The sequence below is a fragment of the Phaseolus vulgaris genome, chromosome 3 (genome assembly GCF_000499845.2).
Source record: "Phaseolus vulgaris cultivar G19833 chromosome 3, P. vulgaris v2.0, whole genome shotgun sequence".
In the NCBI taxonomy this organism is placed as follows: domain Eukaryota; kingdom Viridiplantae; phylum Streptophyta; class Magnoliopsida; order Fabales; family Fabaceae; genus Phaseolus; species Phaseolus vulgaris.
The window spans coordinates 42,445,916-42,471,414 of NC_023757.2; the positions used below are offsets into that span (position 1 = coordinate 42,445,916).

At 30.3% G+C, this 25,499-nt stretch overlaps 2 protein-coding genes across 2 annotated transcripts; both read left to right on the top strand.

Moving 5' to 3' along the window:
• The first annotated feature begins 976 nt into the window (after positions 1-976).
• Positions 977-7,759, top strand: LOC137807863 (E3 ubiquitin-protein ligase SIS3). The gene is made up of 10 exons (XM_068608696.1): positions 977-1,385; positions 1,473-1,511; positions 1,718-1,784; positions 1,881-1,954; positions 4,220-4,358; positions 4,438-4,530; positions 4,734-4,799; positions 6,062-6,181; positions 6,749-6,862; positions 7,048-7,759. Exons 1-10 carry the CDS (start codon positions 1,357-1,359, stop codon positions 7,453-7,455), a joined length of 1,149 nt encoding a protein of 382 aa, XP_068464797.1. The 5' UTR covers positions 977-1,356; the 3' UTR covers positions 7,456-7,759.
• Positions 7,760-15,318: 7,559 nt separating this feature from the next.
• LOC137807866 (CASP-like protein 4A3) lies at positions 15,319-16,799 on the top strand. The gene is made up of 3 exons (XM_068608701.1): positions 15,319-15,960; positions 16,152-16,287; positions 16,375-16,799. Exons 1-3 carry the CDS (start codon positions 15,479-15,481, stop codon positions 16,564-16,566), a joined length of 810 nt encoding a protein of 269 aa, XP_068464802.1. The 5' UTR covers positions 15,319-15,478; the 3' UTR covers positions 16,567-16,799.
• The last annotated feature ends 8,700 nt before the right edge of the window (positions 16,800-25,499 follow it).

Genomic DNA, 25,499 nt, shown 5'->3' on the forward strand with positions numbered 1-25,499 from the left:
AAAGTAAATTATTGCATGAAAAAGTAAAAATAATACATTCTTATTTATATTAAATAACAAATATATAATTAAGTCATAAAAAAATTATCTTAATTGAAGTATTTTTATCTTAATTATATAATTTAAAATTGTGATTAGAAAATATCATAAATTTAAAATTAACAATATTTCTGCAATAACTACAAAAGAGAGAGAAACACATGTTTATTAAAAGTATATTTAAGAGAAAATGAATTTTACAAATAAACACATAATTTGCGCATAAAACAGGAACTAAAATGAGAGAGAGAGAAGAGAACACATTTATTAAAAACGTATTTAATTAAAAAAGGAGTTTTACAAATAATCACAGACTTTGCGCATAAACTAAGACTATATTCATTGAAATTAGTAATACCCAATCATTAATTACAACAGTTAAACAGTTATTCAAATTAGTAATAAAACTTTATTCATTGAAATCCTTGTATATTTTATCAACACAGTATCTACTGAATCTGATGTAGAGAAAGAATATTAATGAATGCTAACCATTTTTATCGACGACTTTATCTTTACTTTGAGTAATTCTACATTAATATTATATCACATTTTAACACTAACTACTTTCTTTAATGAAGTTATTTGAATTAATCTAAATAGCACTTCATAAATGTGTATTTCTGGAATGCGTTAATAGCATCCAAGTTTTGAAAGATACACTAAACTTTGTGTCACACCCTTAGACTATAAAATGTATAACAAAATTGTTATGTCTTCCTAAAATTGGTTGATACAAGCATTCCTTGAATCAAGTGCTAATAATATTATGATAATTTTTAAAAAAATGTTATATATTATTTTCACTTTTTCATCAAACAGTTATTTCATAAACTAAACAAAGGATTAAGCAAAAACACAAAGTGATTTAAGTACAACTCCATGAGTGAAACGTTGCAGATCACAATTAAAATGGCTGAAATCGTAAAACAAAGTTGCAGTGACAGTGACACTTTTTAACGCGAAGAAGTGCAGTGTGTAACAAGCGCTTGCAAAAACAAAATAATTGGCACAAGTCAAAACTTGGCGTTGTTGGCGGTCCGGTGCGTGTGTTTTGGGTTTTGTTTTGTTAGTTCATCCTCTCACCCAACCACACACTTCCCTTTTTTTTACTGTGTTATTCTCCTTTTCAATCCTTCACTTCACTCTCATCTTTTCCCCTGCTTTTCCTAACTTCATCTTCTTATGCATTCCATTCCATTCCATTCTGATTCCGATTCCCACTCTCCTCCGATTCATGCATTTTAACGCTGCTTAAGCACGATTCTTCACTACCACGCCATTTCTTTCTTCTAGGGTTTCACTTAATCAATTCCCATGGCTATCAGAGGCGTTGATTTCAAGTGGTTGGTTATCTTACTATTCTTGGATTCAATTCCAAGATCGTTTGTGTTCTATCCCAATTCTGATTGAATGTAACTCCTTCGTTGCAGGTACGATGGCTTTTTTTTGGCCATGCTCGCCACCAGTGTGTATCCTTTCACGATTCAGTTTCTCGATTTACCTAATTTTGCTTCTGTTCTGCATTTTCATTTGCCTCATCATTCTTCCTAACTTAAGCTGAATCACTGTTGTCAGAAATACTAAAAATAAACCGAAATTTATGCTACTCAAATAACGCATTCCGGCACAAAAGTCAATCAGATGTGTGTGTATTCTTTAACCTCTCTACTTGTAGAGTTATTGTCGCAATTAATTGGAAGCGGTATCATTCTTGTACCTATCCGTTGCACATATGGATTGTGGTGAGGTTTCCTTTTAAAATCCCCGTGTTTCTATTTTTTTTCATATGATAAGGTTGTTCATAAATGTCCGCTTTCCTTTCTTTCATTGGTGTTCAGGTCGACTACACTACTGTGTTTGTTTTCCGGCTCTTGATGTTTGTTGATAACGGGCTTGCTGCGGGAATGGGATTGTAAGGCCTTCCAACCATAAACACTAATGCCACTGTTGACTATTTAATACAAATTTATAGGCTGTTTTCTTCCATCTACATTGGTTGATTGCGCTAATATACTTTTTGAAACTAGAGTATGATGTATAATGTTTTGGTATTTCACCATTCTGATATGTTTCTTTTAGTCTGTCTAATTTAAATTTAGCCATATTTAAGTGTGCAATAACATCACACCATCAAATACACTTTTATTGGTTGAAATTTATTAAACTCACGAAATAATGCTGGTTCACTCCCTAATCAATGAGTTTCATCCGGACTTTTGTGATTTCCATAAATTCTAGTTAATAATTAATAATGCATTGGAAACTGTATTGTTAGAACCTCGTAACTTAAAATACTTGTACACATGTTGATTGCCAACTTACAGAGTGTGGATTGTTGATGAAATCAATCCATGCAATGCAACTAATGTGCTCATGAGTCATGACTATGTAGCATCAACACTGGTTGTTGAGGGTGTAGCCAAGTGAGTGTCGTGTTTGACATGTGATCCACACCAACACCAATCAATGGCAAGTGTTGAACACACCATTCTGCTTTTGTAGTAAAAACGATGTTTCTTGGCTTTGACATGTTAAGGACGTGGCTGAATACAATTCTAACATCTTGCAGACATTTCCATTTGCTTAACATGGAAATGAACATGACTTGTACAAATTTTTTAACTTTAGTCAAAATCAAACAAGTTTAGACTTTTCAAAATAGTAAAATAGTTTTAGGTAGGATGAGAAAACTCAGAAAGCTTCCAGCATATGCAACAAACACAAATATCTTGATTTTTGGTCATAGCTAGACGGATTGTAGGTGAAAAAAACAGTCTAGTAGGCCACCATCTTGTTTTATAATGTTCTTCTGTAAAGAGAGTGTTTGAACTGTGTAATGATGTCTCATAGTATTGTTTCGTGAGACTCTCAAACTCGTTATCATAGGGAAATGAAATACATAGCACTTTAATTTTCAATTTTGATATTTTTATACATGTTGCTTGTTTAATTTTATACGTGTATCATGGTTCTTACTTTAGAGATATTCTATAAACAATGCTGGTATTTAATTTAACGTAATTATATATATATACACACACACACACACACATATATACATCAGCATCTTATATTTTGAGTTAACTGTGTCTACATGTCTGTCTACTTCATTGGCTCATGTTTCCATCATTGTACGGGTAGCTATGATTTTAACATGAGAAACTTGTTGAGGCAGACTACTTTCCTGAATCGCACAGTGACTTCAATGGGTAGCATGTCTCAAGTTTAGAAGTTAAAATAGCGCTATGGAACACAAGGACTTAAAAGTTTATGGGTGGAAAGTATTAATGTCCTGTGAAAGTTTATTTTCATGTGTCGGGGAAAATGAAGTTTCCTGGGTTTGTTTTCCACTTAATTTATCGTGGGGTGTTTATTTCAATTTATGAGTTTTTTTGGTTGAGCTTCTTTATAAGGATTTTTAGAAGAATAACAATGAAATTGCCTTCTACAAAGTTAAAATGAGCTTATGCGAAAGTTAAAATAAAAATTTGGAGGAACTATTTGAGATAGTTTCTACAATTTGACTTATGCATAAGCTATTTGAGATAGTTTAGTTTCTTCTTATTTTTCTCTTGTAGAAGTCATTATGGTGAAACTCGTCCAACCAAGTCACGCATTCCCAAAAATTTCATTCTCAAGAATATTATGACCAGGAATGTTTTTCCTGGGTACATTTAAAAAATACATTAGATTAAACTTAATATTTTAGGAATAGTTGTCATTCAAAATTATTACGATAAAGAATAAGAGTGGAAATATAATTTATAACTGACTTAGCAAATAGCATCCCATATTCCTATGCGAATTATAACTTTCTCATCCCACTCCATAGGAGTAAAAATAAAGTAAGAGGAGATATTGTTACTTTCCGGTTATGAAGAATACTTGGGAATACATTTTTAAAACTCATGACAAACATGAGAAATATTACATTCCCAAGTTCACATGCCAAAAATAAAATGTTAAACCTTGAAATACAATATATCAAAAGCAAAATTATTTTGATTATCTGCTTTGGTGACTGACTTTGATTTAATGATATTATCAAACTCAATTAAAATGGTTCTGAATTTTAGTATTGTATCTAAGAAATGAAGTCAAATGACGTTTTAATTCATCAAATTTTTGTTCTAATTCCCTTGCGCTGTTATGGCCCCTCCCCCTTGTATGTTTGTAGAGATTTTGGGCGGCAGCAGAGGTATGCTCGTTTCTGTGGAAGAGTAGTTGTCCTTTCAATCCTTGTGTTGCTTCTCTATCCATTTCTGTGGGCTTGGACTGTAATTGGTACCCTGTGGTTCAGCAGTGCAAAGAACTGTGTATGTTTTATTCTTGTTTAACCTTCCATGTACTCTTGTTAACAAGTTTATGATACATAATGCAAATAATTGCCTGCAGTTGCCTGAAGATGGTCAAAAATGGGGCTTTCTCATCTGGCTACTTTTTAGTTACTGTGGACTCCTTTGCATTGCTTGCATGTCTTTGGGAAAGGTAGTAGTATTCTGTTGCTACTCTTCTCATTATATGTTTTGATTCGTTGTTTTTGTGTGCAAAATCTCTTTGTTCTGCTTGTTCTATTTCTACTCTTCTGAACAACCCATCAACAGGAAATGTCTGAAAAATACTATTCTCCTTCATTGTTTTGAATTTAGGTTGCTCACTGTTCTCATTGTGGTTTGTTGAATTATTTGCAGTGGTTGACACGAAGACAAGCACATCTACTGCGTGCTCAACAGGGTATCCCTGTATCTGAATATGGGGTATGTTTTTCCCTTACTCAGTATATGTTACTATGTTAGCTATGCATGTTGTGGATACAGCTGTTTGGCACCAAATATGAGTGTTTCTACACAATCTCTGAATAACCTGGGAAATTTTTTGTGTTTTTCCTCTCTGCAAGGAAAATGAGTAAGGTAATATGTTAAGTTTCTCATGAATTTTTAGTTGACAATCACTTATTTGTTAAGTTTGGAATAGCATGTAATCTGACATGCCATCTAAGCTAGCTCATCATCTGATGCAATCTTTTATAATAAAAACACTTCAGTGTAGGAGAACATATTTTTCTTTCCTTTTACCCTCTCAAAAAGGTTTATCGGTTGGTGTCATGAATAGAGAATGCACACCAAGTATCCTCTACCTCTTTTGTGTGATTCCAATTCCCAACAAAATCCTTATTTATCTCACTATTACATGGTGTCATTTTGCTCAGTTAAAGACCAAAACTTCCAAGATTCCCTCATAGCAACCTCCTTCAATGTGTTTGATCTCTCTCCTTATCACAAGAGTAGAAATCATGCGAACTACTCTCGTCACCTGAGCTTCCAATGACCTTTCAGTGTGTCCAAACTACCTTAACCAATTTTATATTATCTTTCTTGGTGTGGCCACTCGTCCATCTTAACATATACTTTTTGCTACATTTTTTTTCTTTTTTCTCTTGTCTCTTTAAAGTCCAAAATTCACTATATTAAGAGTATAATCAGATGTATAGTTTGCCTTTGCAAGTGATATGTATTTTACAATCACAAATAACTCTCATTGTCTTTCCCCGTTGTATTTGTCCATGTTGTATCCTGTCTGTGACATTCTTATTATTTTGCACATTGGTATGACATCTCCAAATTTTACTTAAATTATATTCCTCTCAACTCTAGCTAAATTTGAAATGCATATACTTTGTCTTACTTCCATTTTAAGTATAAATCTTTTGTTTTTAAATTTGTCTCTAAAGCTCAACTTTAAAGTAGCCACTTCCCTTGATTCATCATTAAAAAATGTATCATCTGCATTAAAATAATAATAGTTACCCTACTCATACTGATGGGTTCTTTCTTTCTAGAAGCAATGCAACTCTTCTATTTCGATCTCTTATTTTAAAGATTTGTATATACTGGGTTGATTGAATGTGAGTTGGAATAATATTCTTAGCAGTCTAACCGTATATTCGTTTCTCTTTGATTGTCCATACTTTACAACTATTAGATGGTAAAAATTGCTCTTTTCTTTTCTTTTCTGTTAGGTTCTGGTTGACATGATCCGAGTGCCTGATTGGGCATTTGAAGCTGCTGGTCAAGAAACAAGGGGCATGGTACAAGATGCTGCGGCATATCATCCAGGACTTTACCTAACTCCAGCTCAGGTAGTTTCAACTGATGTTTATAGTCTTATTGATTTCATATTTTTACTGTCAGTTTGCCATATTTTAGTTAATGGAATATATGGCTTCAATTTTCCAGTATTAGCCTCTTACCATCTTTTCTATGTTTTTGGACAATGTGTTCGTTATCACTGTGTCTATATATATTGTTAGGGATCCTCTTTCACAGCATGCAAAAATGGGAAATAGAGAATAAAAGAGAACAGAATTTGGAAAATCAGTACCCAATTATTACACAAGGAGCTTATCTCCTTCAACACAGAACAACCGTTCCTGTTTACGAAAAGAATCCTCCCCCCCCTCTTCTCACAACAGTATATTTATTCCTTTGCCTGATTGTTCCAACAAACTTCCTAAGTGTAATAACAACCCATTCTATTAGACTTCCTCCCTTTATTACTGTTACGAGCTCGCTTTCTTCTCTGATACACTGATAGGGTTTTTGGCCCAACATCTTCCTTAACATTTATCTCTTACTGAAATTCTGTTGGAATATTTATTGTTAGTTTCACTACTGATAATTAGATTTCTTGTCTGGATTGGGTGCAGAGAGAAGCAGTTGAAGCTTTAATTCAGGAACTCCCAAAGTTCAGGTTAAAGGCTGTTCCTACTGATTGCAGTGAATGTCCTATCTGCTTAGAAGAGTTCTATGTAGGGAATGAGGTACACTTTTTCCTAATCAAGGGTGGCAAGAAGGTCATAGCTTGTCTGCTTGCTATCCATTCTGCAAAATGCTCTCCTTGTCTAACCTCTTGAATGCTTGGATCCTTACATTTTTAATAAAGTTGAGATGCAAAGTGTATTGTAGAGAACAACTGAAAATTAGTTTCAAACTTACTTTAATGCAGGTTCGAGGCTTGCCTTGTGCTCACAATTTTCATGTTGAATGCATTGATGAGTGGCTTAGGCTGAATGTGAAATGTCCTCGGTGCCGTTGCTCAGTATTCCCAAACCTTGATCTTAGTGCACTGTCCAATCTCCCTGCTGAGCCTGAGCGATCTTCTGCAAGTGTAGTGACAACAACCAGTTATGTGAGAGGCCAACCGTCTAGTCAAAGTTACCGGTTAAGATTGCAGGGTCTTCTGCGTCCAGTCCGTGCTGAAATTGCTGGCCCTGTTGGTGACATAGATAATGCATTGCCAAATGCTGAGAACGGTTTTGTATCAATCGTGACTCACAATGCATCATCTGGAGACCACGTCTCTTCTGTCGAATGCGTGCCTGTCACCGTGAGACTTTCCTCTGCACAAAGTTAGGTTTGATTGCTTTTGAATCTCTTACATTTCTAACCCGTTCTAGAGAAGTTGAAGAATGCATATCCACATCTGGTCCGTGTTAAAATGGTCCACATTCTAACAAGAAATTTCACGTTTGATCCATAAAGAATTGGGTCAGCTTCGTGTCGGACCGGCATGGAGTTGTAGCACAAAATCAAAGTATACGATTTTGCCTAACATAGATTAGAGCTGCAAATGTGTAGTTTTCTTTTACGTTTAGTAATTTGTAAAGAAAAAAAGTATATTTTAATGAGTTTGCTAATGTACATTTTCTTGTTTTTAATCCGAATATGTTAGCGAATTACGGCGAGTGTATTGTGAGATAATTGTCAGTTATATTAACGTATTCTAAATGAAAAAAAGTGGATGTTTGCTAGCAAACTCCAAAAACAGTTGTTTACGAATACTTGCTAACTTCTTACTTGTAATGTTAGAAATTATGACGTGTATCTATTGGAAGAATTTTTTTATATCACAAATGTGCCAAAATTCTTCATTTTTGTGGAATAAACTTGTGCACTGTAAGAATTACTGTTTCATTGCATCAATGAACAGTTTGGAATGTAGGACACCCTTTGCATTTTGGGTAAGGCAGCTTCTTTTTCCCCTTGCGATTCCTAGATCTGCTCGGGAACTTTGCTTTCGAGCTCACGGGTGATTATTTTTGTTTCAAAATTGCCATCCTAAAATATTTGTTGGAGGTGAAATTAGGCTAAACATAGCAAGTCTCTTTTTGTTTTAACACGAATCTCTAATGATGGCTGTTATGGATTTGATAGTTATGTGTAGGTTGGTAGGTATATTTGTTTTGGACTAGGCCCAATTTGTGTAGTTGGTAAGGCTGAATAATAGCTCAACTTATAAGTGTTGATTTAAGTCAAATTTAAGGTACAAGACTTCTAATATTTTTGTGGGAATAGGAGATCATATATAAACATGGAATGAAGTTCTCACGTTCTATCAAAAGATAAAAATTATTGCTCTTAAGAGACCAGAGATCTCAGGAAAATCCAATCAATCTCAAATTCTTAGAAGTTTCATTAAAGTCATTGTTGTAGTAATATAAACATTCATTATATATTGTGCTTGCTTCAATAAAATCTTTACTCAGTTGTCAAAGTAATTGTGCCCAGTTTTTTTTTTTTTTTTTTTATAGTGTTTTGGCCTTATTGGAAAAGCTCAGTTATAATAAGACCTCAGACAGTCGGAAACACTTGACTTAAATTAATGTTATAAATATACTAACATGTATTGGACAACAATACATGTTATAAATGATAAATCTACAAAACATTTTTAACAACAATTCTTCTGATGTAATATTCATGAAAAGAAAATAAAAAATATACAAAAGATAAGGTGAATAATAACTGAAATTGATCTACATAAATCATATGCTATGAATAAGTTTGATTAATATATATTTTACATACCCCAATTATGAACGGTATATTCAAACAATAATTGCTGGTTTAATATTATATTTAAGACATATAAACCAGATCATAAATTGATTATAGATTATTAGTGGTTATAATTACTATTATAAAATGAATTTATATATATCTCATGATAACCATTTAATGTTTTTTTTAACGGTCAGAGTCTATTAAGATCTATAAATAAGTGATGAGTCTCTCAGTAAGAGAACACACTAAACTCTATTTTATACTCTTACTCTTGCTTCTTTGTTAAAAATTTATCATCTTTATGCTCCTACTAACTTAAACATCAGAGAGTTTTATGCAGGTGGATTTCCATCTCTCCTCAGAGACCAACTGAAAGCTCGTTACTCGAAGAACACTCAGTCCTCACCGTACTTTTTGAGTTCATTTCTGATAGAAATATATATATAATTATCTATCAAACTTTATATTAAGTATTTGGACCTTTTCACTATTAATATATATATATTATAAATTAATTCAATATATTGTTTGACATATGTATTCTAAGATAAGAGCTGAATAATTTAATTTTGAAAAAAATCGCCTTTCCGCAATAGCAAGCTGTAAAATTTTAGAAAAACAATTGCATCTATTTTGAAAATATATGTAATCTTTTTAGTGGGGTATATAATATTTATTTAAAAAAAAATCAAGATTAATATAATATTTTCATTCATCCCAAAAAAAACCTCTTTTTTTACAATGAAAAAATATACACTGATAGTTTAAAGTAGTTATAGATAGGCATTCAGTTATAAACCACCATAGTACATGTATGATATATTTATACAAATTTAATTAACTATTTTAATCTTCGTGACAATAGTTATTTGAATTGATTGAGTGTAAAATAAATACATTTGCAATAGAGAGTCATTAAATTCTTTTAAAAATTAAATAAAAAATTGTTATGACTTTAAATTTAAAAAGCTAATCTAAATAACTTTCAATTCAATGTAATGTAATCAAATATATGTACAAAATTATCAGTGCCAAAAAAGTAAAATGTGTGACTTTATCATCTACATTTTAACCAAATTCATTCAATTGCCTCTTTTAAGAAAAAGAAATAGATGCAGGATAAATTTCTTAACCTTTTAAAAGTAAATAATAAAATTAAACTTAAGTAATTTACAATAACAGTAATAGTGTAGTCCTCACAAATAAAAATAATACTTGTAAGTCATATTATAACAACATTAAATATCAAATAATTCAAATTAATAATAAATATTTTATTAAAGAAATGTGAAAAACATTTGAGACCCTAAATAATTAGGACTGTTCTCGAACTAAATTGGGGACTGGGAGAACTATTGCCTTCGGATGTCACTCGGTCGGTCGTGTCTCACGCTCCTCCTTCAGTCTTCTTTGCCGGACGGCTCCTCAGGCTGGTGGGGTACCTGCAGATGGCACTCCAACGCTCAAGTCAGTGGGGTATCGTATTCGGCTGGTTAGAATATTGTAGATAATGACGTACCTTCTTCCTTGAAATGCGTGATATTTATATTACCTTAATGGGCCATTGCTGTTGGGCCGGATTAGGGGATTATTTAGCGATTAGGGTTGGATTAGGTCGTTTCCTAACCATGGGTTAACCTTTGCTAATTAGGTCAACCTTTGACTTGAGCACCTTGTGTCGGTCGGCCACATATGACACGTGGTCGACCTCGTACCTTAAAGTAGGGTCTTATCGCATGGATTGACCGGGTCCATGGAACGGTCGGTCATCCCGGTACAAGGACCAAATGCCTCATTAATCTTATGGTCTACGCTACTCTATATTAAATATTATCATGAATCTTTAAGATTAAAACAAACCAATTATATGATATTTTCTTGAAAAACATCAAAGCACATAGCATTGATCATTCGTATATAACTATATAATCGATATTTGTTCATTTCTTTGTCATAGAAAAATGTCCTGAAATATATACACACACCCCATTTCCTTTGGTATATATGAAGTCCTAGAATTGAAAAATTTTCTGGCAGGATTTAAGGCTCAATGTGAGATCTTTCTAGGTTCGGTTTTTTGTCCTTTAGTAATTGGGGAGCACTGTTATTTTCTGTTTGCTTCAGACAATTGATCATGGAAAATGCTGATTAATACACTATACAGATAATATTCATATTCTCCAATTTAATGGAAGGATGCATATCATAAACATTATATAGACAATATTCATATTCTCCAATCAAATGAAACGATGCTTGTTTGTTTCTCTTACCAACACACAAGGGGAAGTACGATTCTTATAGGACTTAAAGTTTAGTTTACTCTTTTTTTTTATGTTTTTTCATTTACTTTTGAAAGATTTGACATTTCGTCAGAATGTTTAAAGTTTTACTTTTTAAAATGTTTTTATTTTACCCCGGTATGGTATGATGTTCTTATGTTTCAGAATTGTCTAATTTTAATATCTTTGGTTATCATTGTCAACTGCTTCGAAATTAGTCCAAAAATATCACATGATTGATTGTTTATTATCTTGAACTTGACCAAGTTTGTTATGTGAACTTGCTTTTCTCATGATTTTAATAAAGTTTTATCAATATTTTATTTTTAAAATACGTTTATCTTATTTAAATAAATTTTTATTAATATCAATTTTTAAGTGGTATGAGATTATTGGAAAATGATGATTTCTCTTTCAAACTTCTTTTTCATTTCCATCCTAATATTTCAACCTCAAGTCAAATGAATTTTGGGTCATGGTTAAAGAGTGGAATTTGTTATGCAACTAATGAGATTCCATTTCACTCTTTCTTCGTTTCACTTTTCTTCTTTCTAGAACGTTCTTGAAAATCAACAAAGTTGTTTGTAGTTAAACTTTTTTTCATAACCTCTACATGAAAAACGAAAATAGTTATTAGTCATGAAATGTATGCACATGAATAAAAAAGGGATTGGAAAATATTATAAAAAAAATGATATTGGATCATTGGCAAATGGCACCCTAAGGAAACATTTGCTACTTAAGGGTTGTTCTAGACAAGAGTATAGGCGACCCTGACTTAAAACATCCAAAGTGGTCAAGGATAAGTGTATCATGTACTAGTATGTAATAGATAGCTCATAGCTCCACTTGTTGATGTTTCTTTTGGTATACATTGATCATATCCGACGTATCGTTTTCAATTCTGCTTTCAATGAGCCATTAAGGGTGATTAAGTCTAGTTACCATGAGATACTTAATGTATGAACGTCTTCTGGCATTAAAGATCGAATCACAACCCACTTATTATACACTCAGGTCCAAGCCCATCACTCTACATACCTCCAACCTTGGGTATAGGCTATTGAGGTTGTCACCGTCATGACCGGTCAAGGTTCGGGTAATGATTAACCAACCATCAGATCGGGTCCAGACCCATCACTATACAAAGGTAAATGAAGATTTTTTATGATCTCAATATATATTCTATCATTGACCTTAACAAGGATAAAAAATAGTCTTTTAAAGAATCTGGAGGAGAACATTTTAGTTTAATAAACTTATTTTTAAAGTTTTTGAAAGTGAAAATGTAAATTGTGAAGAAAATATCATACTAAACAACATTTCTAGATATCTACCCAGCTTCAAACCGGTGTTTTAACTAATAAAAGAGCATAAACCTATTAGTAGTTGGAGTAATTTGAAAGTAGTAACAATATTTGAAAAATATTTATAAACCAACTATTAGGATTAGGATGTAGTTGGCTAGTAAAACATTCATGTAGTTATCATCCTACATTGAGAGAAAAGGGAACAATGAACGTCCAGCTCCTCAAAAAAAACTTGCATATAAAGATAAAAATCTCATCATTAATATTAGAAAAATGATTTATCTTTTCATTGAATTTAATAAACCGAGTCAGTTACTACTAACCTAATGATTAATAATTAGGAGGTTACAATAGTGTACCATAATCCATTATACTGCACTCTTTTGTTGCTTATCTATGTACTGTTTATTACTTTGTATATTTTTTTTTGTATATTTATATGATATATGCATGATGCCTTTTCAGTGTTGTTGAGTGTTTGATAAATTAAGGTACATTATAATTTTTTAATATAGTTAATAATTCATGTGCGTTAATTGACTTGACGTGATAAACCAAATAATATTTAAATATTTTATTCCAGCTATCTCCAAAACTCTGTATTGGTTATCTCATCCTTAACATAAATTTTTTAATTACAAAAACACTCTTTTGATACATGGTGGTGATTCTTTCCTGAACAACAACAGGAAATAATAGTGAAAGCAATGTGTTTGGTCTTATGCTCTCTTGTAAAGGAAAGAATATGAAGTATGGTATTTAAGGTGGCATGATGTGGTGGCTCAAGATAATTGTGTGGAAAAAAGATGCTTTTCATGCTCATTGGAGGTAGATTCCTGCATAATTGGAGGTTGGGGGAAAAGATAAAAGATGTTTTAAGATTTTTTTTTAAATAAAAATAAATGAATTAAGATAAATGAGATATTTTAGGAATGTTCAAACTTTTTTTACATGTTTTACCATCAAAATCTATTAGCTAGTTAAAATTAAAAAAAGTATAATTATAGCACAACAAGACATGTTTAAACTTTCCAGTATATCACTCGGCAAAATAATAATAAAAAATATTAAAATAGATGTTTTAAGATGATTTACAAGTAAAAATAAATTATGAAAATATGTGAACACAATTTTAGAGTAGAAATCATATTTTATGGATAAGATTTTAAAATAAAATTGTCTCAAAATCTATTTATGGAATACGACTTTCACCCTCTGCCTATATTTATCCATTTTTATAAAATAGATTTTTTTACTTAAAATTATAATTTAAAAAAAAAAGACATTACTTTCTATTCTACTTCTGTGTAGATCAATGTCATTAAGACGCGTGTGAGGAACATTTGGTTGAAGTGTGTGAAGGAATTTGTGCCTTTTCCACACTCTAAGATAGCCCACTCATAAAACAAATTCCACTTTTTTCTCTCTTTTCTACAAGCTTGTACCTATGTGGATTGGACCCACTTAGATTTCATCCTTTTCTTTTTCTTTCTTATTATCATCTAAATTTCAACTTATTTTTAGCAAATTGTTAAACCTTGTTTTCATAAAGTTAACTCAGTGAATGTTGAAAAAGAAAGGTATTTATTATTGAGGTGATGAAACCTTTTTTTAAAATGAGAAGTAATGATGTCATCGTTATGGTCGTGACATTCCTTTTTTTTTTCTTTCTTTCTAAATCACTATTGTATGTCTCATTTTTAGACACAATTAGAGAAGAATAGAAAAAAAAAAACAAAATAATATAGATATAACAATAAAACTATAAATATTATGAGTTTAGTTTTTTATGTATGGTAAGCATAAATATTCTATTATTGTTAATTGATTACCAATTATCGTATGTATGTTTTTCATTAAGTAGGATTTTACTATTAATGATACTCTATGATTGAATGATATATACTGAAGAAAAAGTATATTTATATTTTATTAGCTATCATTTTTATCGAGTAAAAATGACCATATGTAGATAAAACTTTTAAATATCTATTATAAAAATTAATAATTATGTTTTGATAGTTCGTAATTTCTTCTTCCAAAAAGTATCCTATAACTAAGTTAAAATTATATTACTATTTTCATAAGTTAGTTAAAATTATATTAAGAAGATAATCATAAATTTAAATTTTGAATTGAGTTTTATTAAAATTTTATTCCATTTAAATATTTTCACATCACATAAAATTAAAGATTTTATATCTTAAATAAAGTTTTTAAAAACGTTATTATTTAGTAACAATTAAACAAAGTATAATTTTTTAAAATAACGTAACACAATAAAATCTACTTAAAAATAAATAAAAAATTCATAATTCTCGGAGATGTTTAATTTATCATAAATATTATAAACAAAATTAAGAAGGATTACATCAAAGTATCACATATTTATAATTAGCCGTTAAAATGTGACGGTTTGTATTATTATATAATATTCTCCCTACTCAACTCAACGTATCTTTGTGTAAATATATTTTTCTACATGTAGAAAATGGACTTACTAAAGCAATACTATAAAATATAAATCTTACTCATTACATTTAACTAAAAAAATATATATATGTTTTTGGAAAAAAGAATATATATGAAAAAGAAGAAACAACGATGTTCCATAAGTCAAGTAAACTGGAACTGCCAGTGCAGGTACGAATAAAACTGAATGAAAAATTTCAAAAATTCAAAAGAGCGGAGGCTTGTATCTCGTACAGAACCCACACTTTATGCTTTCTGCACTCCAAGAATAAAAACAAACAGCAGGCCGTACGATGATCCGACGTGGCAAGATCACAAGGCTCTGAAAGAAAACGCAAAGTAAATTTGGAAGAATCGAACCCACGTGGCAGGGTCCCACAGAAAACCCCGAAGCGAAAATGCCTGGTCCCTACGGTTTGTTTTTCACTTTCTTTCCACTTTCTCACCACCCAAACACTCCTCTTCTTTATTCCCATTTTTTTCCTCTTTAAATTCCGCCACCATCGTTTTCACCAGCGCCGTGCCCTCTATGAAGAACTCCGACCCCTCCGCCCACTTCGAATCGCCTCACTCCCCTCTCCGCTTCCGATCCTCCCCGCTCTCTGACAACGGCGACCCCTTCCACTCCCCCGAAAACTCGCCGCTAAATGACCACCGAGACAACTCCAGGGCCATCGTCATCGTCGAGACTTCCACGCAGTCCCTCCAGGCCGCGCCCCCCGTCACCGAGTCTGAGCACCGCCATCCTCCGCCCAATGAACTACCGGAGGTCGTGGTCACCCGCCCCTCGCGCCCGGAGGCTCGCTCGCCCGGCGCTGGCTCCCGCGGGCGAACCAGGGCGGCGTCGCCCTCTACTATTGTAGTGCCGAAAAGAGAGGTGATGCTAAAAAAGGTGGCGTTAGGGTTCCGGTTGAGCGAGGTGGTGTTGTGTCTGATTTCGTTTTCCGTTATGGCCGCGGACAAGACCAGTGGTTGGAGCGGTGACTCTTTTGATCGCTACAAGGAATACAGGTTTAAGTTTTTTTTTTCTTTTGAGTTTTTATTCATTGATTGTTTCAACTTGGTTTTTCTTTTCTTTTCTTTTCTTTTTTGTTATTAGGGTCAACGCGTTATGAATTGTAATAAATAATTTCATTGAAACCTTTATTTTATGTATGGCTATTTACTTTAGCCACTTTATTGAAATTGGGAAGTTATGGCAGGTATTGTTTATCGGTGAATGTTATAGCATTTGTATACACAGCTTTTCAAACGTGTGATCTGGCATATCAAGTAGTGGCAGGGAGAAGCATAATCAATCACCACCTGCGTTACCACTTTGATTTCTTCATGGATCAAGCAAGTCTCAAAATAGTTCAATTCATGTTTTTGGCTTCAAATTCTTTCTTGAATGTTGGTGACATTAAAATCTGTTGTGATGGGCAGGTTCTGGCGTATCTTCTGATATCCTCTGCATCATCTGCAGCCACACGCGTTGATGATTGGCAATCCAATTGGGGAAAAGATGACTTCACTGAGATGGCTAGTGCTTCAATTGCGTTGGCCTTTCTTGCTTTCATTGCCTTTGCTATTAGCTCCTTAATCTCTGGCTACAACCTCTGCACTCTCTTCTCCTAACATTTTTACCTCGTATAAGCTGTCTTTCCATTCATACACACACACAACTACACTTTTTTTTTTTCTCTTCCTTTGTTCTTATTGCTGTGGAGGAATGCATCCAAGAGTGTTGGTGTTGGTGCCGGTGCCGGTGCTGCTGAATTTTTTTACTGTACAGACAGACTTGTATACATACAATTGCTGGATATTGTTCCAGGAATGATGGAGAAGGACAATTTTTGTTCGCTTTAAAATGCAATTAAATGTTCGTATTTTAGTGTGCGTGCGTAGAGATCGCTTGGTAATTACATAAATTAGGCCAAGAATTAACGGGTACGAATATGTTATTGCTTCTTAGGATTGAGTTTTTTGGGAAAAGAAAGAAAGAAGAACAATACTTAGGGTTCTGTTTGGGTTTTTGAATTTGGAAGCAGAATTTTAGGGATTGTCATTGTTCATTGTTCTCTCTCTGCCTCTGTAAAGGTTTCTTAAACATCAACTAAACTAACCGATGGCTGCATCGTTTACATTTATTAACTTTAGCTTCTGCTCAAACAACATTAGTGCCTCTAGAACCATCATCCTCAGCAACACACATGAATCGTGGATGTCCCAGAAACCACATTTTCATTACCATTTTTCAATTAGAAACCTTCAAACCTTTGAATGCATACTGAATATTGCTGGGACATAAGAAAAGATGTTTCTATGATACGTCAATTTCAAGCCCTCCTCCCGAAGATAGCTCTATTCTATAAGAAACAAGTTGAATTTTTGAGTAATCGATACTATTAAAAAAAAGTTCGTTGTCATGAATAGTATCTAATATTCCCCAAAGCAGGTCATCTTTGAGAGTGGCTTAAAAAATAGGTATCGATCAAATGACTGGGTTAAGAAGAATGCAAATTGACTCTAGTTTAGAAGCTACAGAATATTATTATTTTAATTCATTGATATAATTGGCTAGTCATCAACATCAATACCACAGTAGAAAAGCAAAATCAATAAAAAGGAAAATAATCTGACTTTAAATGTGTTCAAGTCAAAATATATCTGAAATCTACTGCTGTCTATATTCCTCATATATTAGTTCTGTTTATTTATAGAAAAACCGTTAATCCATTATAATTACGATACTAATATTTATCCTATTAAAGAGAGACACTATGAGCATTTTGGTTAAATAGAAAGTAGTTCTATAATACCAGCAAAAGTAGTTCTATAATGAGAATGTAATTGCTTTTGCACCATGATATTTGCACTTCCTTGTTTTATTTCCTCACTCCACACTTCTGTTTTATTTTTTTACAAAAAAGTTGCCTTTGATGAACACATTTTCGTTGTTCACTCAACATAACAAAAACAAAATTAACATTATATAGTGAGTTGACGTAATGTAGGGAGTATAATTTTATAATAGGCTTAATTAATTTTAAAGTTTGAAATTTCTCGTAAATTTAGGTATTATTAATTAAATTTTTATTAAATTTTATTTATTTATTGAGTATTAAAAAATATTATTTTTTAATTGAGTCTACCTGGTTTAATTTTTTTTATTAAGTGGGTAACGTAATGAGATTGTTATCTTCTTTTATCTTGCTTACTTAATTCTATGCATTAGGTGATTTTATAGGTAATTTTTATTATTTATATTAATTGTAATGTTTTTTATATTAACCATCAAACTTCAAAGTTTTTAACACACGAAAACAAAATAAATAAGCAAAATGATGACACAATCTAACATTCACGTCACCCAGTTAATGAAAAAAAAAAACAGATAGACATAAATAAAAAAATATTAAAAAATTTAGTACTTAATTGAAAAAAAAAAATATATATATATATATATATATATGAAAAACTTAAAATTTAATTAAGTCTTTCTAATATATAAAATCATGTAGAAAAGGAAGTTGTTTGTAATTTAAAAGTAAGCTAGTAGTAAGATTTGATATAATTTTTATCTAATCCAAAATTATTTCTATTTAAAATAAGTTTTAGACTTAAAAAAGGTTATCAATATAAAACCAAATATGTAAACATTAACTAAAATCACATTAACTTATATTTTATGATAATCCAGCCATACATGTATGAAGGACATAGAATTGCTTCGGGACATCATATTTGCACTTCCGGTTTTAGCTTTCCACTTCCCAACTATTTAATATGTTTTACAAAAATACCTTTTAAACGAAGACAATTGGTTGTTTAGTAGAAACAAATTCTTGTTGTAAAGTAAGAGCAAATACAAACTATAACTTTATAATAAATTACGAAAACATGTTTTATTTTGGTGTAGTATGTTGATGTGAGGAGATTTGTTTTGATTGTATATTGTATTAGCTCAACACAGCAAAAATACGTTTCAATTGTGTATTGAAAAACTCAACCAGATTTCATTGCAACACAAATAACACTTGCATCAATTATCTATAATAAATACTAATAGTGTTGGTTACTCAAATCAATATACAAGAAGAAAGAAAGACTTATTTTACTCTTACAATACTTTATATAAATGATGTGAATTGTTGAGATTCTTAAGCAGATATATCCGGAATAGTTGATACCTAATCTGAGAGATATGAATTCGATAAGTCTTGAGTTATGAGTCAACTCATATATAAGATATTTGATACCACTTTCAAAAAAAAATCTTAAAAAATTAAATTTATAAGTTTTTCTTTGTATATAGTTTACACTACAAGAAATCATTAAATAAAAATTAAATTTAGAGATAAAAAATAATTAGTCACTATATTGACTAAATTATATATTATTTTAAAGACTACAAAAATTATCGATATCTAAAATAGTTTCTATTATTAATAAAAATTATAAATTCAGTTTTAAATTGATATCTAATTAGCTACCAACTTTATAATCTAAAGTAATTGGTAGCAAAATTCTAATTAGATACTAAATTAAAAATTAATTTATAATTTTTATTAATAATAAAAATTAATTTAGATACCAATAATTTTTCTAGTTTTTAAAATAATATATAATTTAGTCAATATGATAATTAATTTTTTTATCTTTTAAATTATTTTTTATTTAATAATTTTTTTTTTAGTGTCAGAACCACGATACTTTGATGCCCAATAAAGTTTTATACTCACCTTACATTCACTACTTTATCGTTTAACATCTATTTTTCTTTACAAATACAAAAATATTTTTTAATGACTATATTATCCCTAAAAGTCTATTATCAAGTGGTTGATAAATTATAAAAACATTATTTCTGCATAATTTATTCCACTCATCTCCACTAAATATAAAAATACTCACTTTACGTTTGAACTCCTCAGCAATAAAATTCGTATATTTGAAATGAAAGCACAGAATGAGTTTATTGCAAACTGCTAACAGTCTTAAAAGAATATCATTATAATAAGTTTCTGGTCATGTCAAGGTCCAATTATATTAAAATTTGGGAATGAAAAGATAAGAAAAAATAAAATTGCTAGTAGTTGAAAAAAAAAAGTAAAACGAAAAATTTAGGATGAAAAGATAAAAAAGTGTGTGAATAGCAGGGCCCAGTTTTTCCCCACTTTGTGTATAATGATCCAATAAGATATCACTGGAAAGGGTTTGTCCTGTCTGATGAGATAATGGGAATTTGGGCCCCATGGAACCCAGTTAAAATAATAATAAAATAAAAACAAGTTGGATCCCAGTTAAAAGAGAAAAACATAAGAATTTGGATAAACGTTATTATTACTCGTGTTCCGATCCAACAACCACACGTTGTGCTTTCTTTGCCATTACATAATTTGTCGGAACCTTTCTGCACTTCCTCAGACAGATCAATCCATAAAATGTAGTAATATAATAACTGTTTTCATTGCATACCAAAGACATTTGAAAGATAGAAGGACAGACACAGCATCAATATATAATTCAATTTATTCATTACCAACCCCAACTCAAAACCAAACATCTTATATCATCTTCTTTGGATACAAATTCATTTCAAAACAAATACATTTTCAAGTTCTTTTCCTTTTCTTTAGATTTTATACTTGTTAATTTTGTCATATAAGAATCACAATGTTTGGAATTTATATTTGACAGAATTGCGAATTCGGCAATGGAGTTCCAATAAAAAAAGTACACTTTAATAGTTAAAATTAAAGCCACAAAATCAAAGGATTAGATAAATTTTACTTCACGAATAAAATAAAAAAGGAATTTATTAAACCCTTTTTATTTATTAAATAGTTTTCTTTTGTGAGTTTTTCAAAACATTATAATAAGTCAGTTTATTTTCTTTTGTGGATCGATATTTAATTCATACGAAAAAATAATAATTTTAAAACCTTTTGAAAAGATAAATTTAAGAAAGATTTAATTTTAAAAAAGGGATTGGATTTGACCCCTTTTTATGGATAAGAGGATTTATTGGATTTTGAAAAATAATGGATGAATTATTAATTACCTATTAAATTAAATGGTGTAATATTTCATTGTTAGATTTATCTCATTTAACATTCATTCATAATATTCATCACACTTACTTATGTTTATATTTATCATTTTTAAAATAATTTTTTTATAGGAACTTAAATACATACATAAACATATGTCAAGAAGAAAACATACAAAACATAATAAAATTATTTTCTAACTCTTCAACCTATCTATATTGAGACGGTTGAGCAATATCATATATTCATAGACTCAATTCTATTTATAGACTCAATTTCTCATATAATACTATTTACACTTTTATTTCCTCATCTAGCATCCTTTTGTTTTTTATTTTCCTATCTAGCACCCTTTTATTTTTATTTTCCTATCTGGCACCCTTTTATTTTTATTTTCCTATCTAGCACCCTTTTATTTTTATTTTCCTATTTAGCACCATTTCAAAAGTAAAAAAAAAATAATAATAATTTTGAATGCATTAAAAAAAATATTTTTAATGTTTAAAATAGTTATTAATGAATAAAGAAATGACTTTTTACAAAATAAAGAATAATAATAAATTAAAAATGTTTAGTTTAAATATTTTTAAGAATGAAAAAAATAAAATATTAAACCCTACAACAACATAAAAGTTGAATCTATAAACAAAAAATAATATTTATTTATTATTATTATTCATGATATAATCATGTTAATTTTAAGTAAAAGATATAGGACGTAGTTATAAAAATCCAAAGTCAATTAATATTAATTAGTAGTGGACACACATACACTACAAGAAAATCATGAAATAGAAACCAATTTTTAGATATCAAAATAACTAGTTGCAATAGTAATTAAATTAGAGACCATTTTATAAACTAAAAAAAAAAATGGTTTCTAAACTAGTTTCTATTATTATTAAATAGTTTCTAAATTGGTATCTAATTAGCAACCAAGGTTTTAGAGACCAAATTTAGAAACTAAATAATTGGTAGTTAAAACCTTGGTTGCTAATTATATACCAATTTAGAAACTATTTAACAATAATAGAAACTAATTTAGAAACCATTTTTTTTTTAGTTTCTAAAATGATATCTAATTTAATTACTATTGCAACTAATTATTTTGGTATCTAAAAATTAGTTTCTATTTAATTATTTTCTTGTAGTGATATAATATTGAAGTGTCTACCCTAAATGCAAAATCCTAAAAAAAAATTAATGCAAATTTTATACTTAATGCTTAAAAATGAGTAGATACTTTAATATTATATGTGTCCATTACTAATCAATATTAATAATTAAATTAGTATTAAATATCAATACATGAGTTTCTAAGGGAGATCCACACACATTTTGAGAACCTTTAAGATAGAAAAATGTTTTGTTAACATAAGATATAACTTAGCTTTGTGACTATAAGAAAGGTTAGGGTAAATGATACTTTGGATTGAATTATTCTGTGTAATTTAATTTTTATAATACAAGTGTTTTTTTACAATGTTTACTACGAGGATTAAATATAAGACTTCATGTATCAATCTTAAGCCCACATGTTTTAGTGAATATCTTCTAATACAAGTCTATTTTCATGTTATTTTTGCTTTATTATATCTTTATTCTTTGCATAATTGGTGATGGTCACTGTTGAATTAATTTTTGGTTGTACGTTAGAAAATTGAGTCTGAGACTAAATTTGAGATTGATTATCGTAATTAATCTTGTTTAAAAGATAAAATCTATTTTTTTAATTTAAAGTTGTAAATTGATATATTACTTAAAGAAAACTCGTTACAATGATGTAAAAATATGATTTAGACTTAAATACTTACTTTTACAATTTTCAATGTATTTAATAAAAAAATATTTGTAATAGATTAATATCTTAAGTGTTTAAATGCAAATTCGAACACACTTAATTAATTAAATTTAAAGTAATAAATCAGTTTAGAAGCTAAAAAAATATAGAAACATATTAAATAAAGAAAAATAGAGGAACATCTCAAATAGATTTTAAGTGAAGTCATCTCAATGCACAACTTTTTCACAATTTTGTCATTTTTAAAAGTCGTGCCAAGGCTTAATAACACCATTTCTTTGTTAATTTTTTTTTAAATAAACTTATTTTAGGGACAGGAAAAGGGATTTCCAAAAATAATTATACTCTTTTACCAAAGTTTGTAAAAGAGGGATATGAATTTAGGAGTATTAACCTATCACATTATATAACTAATGTAGGCAGTGGATAGGATATATGAACACAAAATATTGGCCATCCGATTCGGATCAATCAGTGAAATCCTATCCTGCAAGTACATCATTTTATTTCAATCTCACTACACAAAATCATTAGTAGTTTATGGATTATAATAATTATACTTAGTGTATGTTCCCACATGCATCAACACTTTAACTATCAGCATTACACAATTAAGTATATATATTCTCTTCTGCTAAAACCCCTTAAATTATTGATCTATTTCTGCTACTTTTGTTTAGACCTCTAGCAAAGAATGTCATGTGAGTGATAATTTATGGACATATACGTTTTATTTATTTTTGATGACATAAAATAATGTACTGTATATATATTTTATCTGTTATCTCTGGCTAACAATTTTGCTTACTATTAATATCCTACCTACTCCGGCATGTGATGTCATCTGCAGATAATTTTATTGAGTAGAATTTGGTTCTGAAATCATAGAGAAGAAAGAATAAAAACAATGACACCAAGTGCTAGTTGTCCTCATGTATCATTCATATGAAGAAATCAAAATAGACCCTTAGATAAAGAGTTGTCACCAACACCCCTTTATTGTGAATTTCTCATAATTATTGCCTTCTTTCAGTCGTGACGGGGGATAACTTGTCCTAACCACTACTTTTACCTTTCATTGGATAATTCCAACTGCAATATCGATATCATTACATCTCACAAAATTACTCAATCTCATCATTACCATCAGAGTTGCCCTCCATTATTAATCCAGATCCTACCTACAAACTCATCATAACTACTTTAAACTCCTTCACTAATCACTAAATTAAACTTCTTATTATGCCTTTTGTTTTCCTCAGTAATCGTTTCTCTCCACACTCTATTAATTTGGCACCTACCACTTTCTGCCATCCTTCAAATATTTCTTCAAAATCTGTAATATATAAGATCACCGAATTTGAGATTATGTTTTTGAGACGGTGTCTGCGTTCAAAACCTTATATTTTTATTACGTTTTTTCTTATGTGTAATCAATTTTAGATGTAAAGTTTCATTGGTTATTTGGTGATATAAACTTTTTACCTTCGTCAGTATTCACCATGCATGCAGTGATTATGCTTTCACAAGTAATAACCTTTTTCGATTGCAAATTACTAATCCATTATTCTGAGTGTTGGGTATTCTCCATCACCGAGATGTCTTGTTCACGACTGATAACTCTTCAGATATATTTGGTATAAAAACAGTACGGAGAAGAGATTATGAAAATATTAATTAATATTTTATTAGTGATTAAGAAAACTGGAATAGTATGTTTATAGTAGATAAAAATAAGATGAAGAAAGAGAGAAACAAATATGTGCATGAAAAGAGAGAGAGAGAGAAAGGGAAGGTGGGAGGATCCAGCGAAGGCGTGTGAAGTGCTAGGGTTGCCGGTTCTAAAGGATGCATCAGCTGCTATCATGCTGTAACCTTCACAGCCATGCACACATGGTGGCTCCAACATCACATGATTCGTCAACGTAGGGTCACTTTTGCCCTTCATTCACCCTCTCTCTTTTAACTTACAATAAATGGATAATACATGTAGGATACGATTGGAGTGTATTTTTGGATGTATATACCTTTTCTTCTCTTTCTAAATTGCTACATTTCAATATCTTTAAATCCAATAAATTCATACAGATAGACTATATATCACCGTTTTTTGGATCGGTTCTGTTTTCAATTAAAAATGTATTTGAATTAGGATACGTATAAAAAAAAAACAGAAAACAATTTTAGAAAAAAATAATAATTAGTTGTTATAATAACTAAATTAGAAAACATCTTACAAAATAATAAAATAATTAGTTTATAAATTAATTTTTATTATTGTTAAATAATTTTTAAATTAGTATCTAATTAACAATTAAATTCTAATTATTAATTATTTAGTTTCTAAATCTGATAATAAAAATATGAGTTGCTAATTAGATACTAATTTAGAACTCATTTAACAATAATAGAAACTAAAATTTTGTTAGTAACTAAAAGTCTAATACATAATTAATAGTTTTTATTTTATGATTTTTTTTAGGATATGAAAGAAGTATAAAAGCGTTTAATTTGAATAAAAAAATTAAACTGTGATTTGGTTTAAGTATTTTTGTAATGTGTTTATATAAATTTGTGAATTCTGATATTTTAGTTTTGAGTAAAAAAGTGGGAACAAGGAGAACTCGGAGGGGAGAATAAGAATTCGTGGACAGTATATATTTTTCTATCCCATTCGTTTAAGTATGTTGACTTATTGTTTTTACATGCACTTA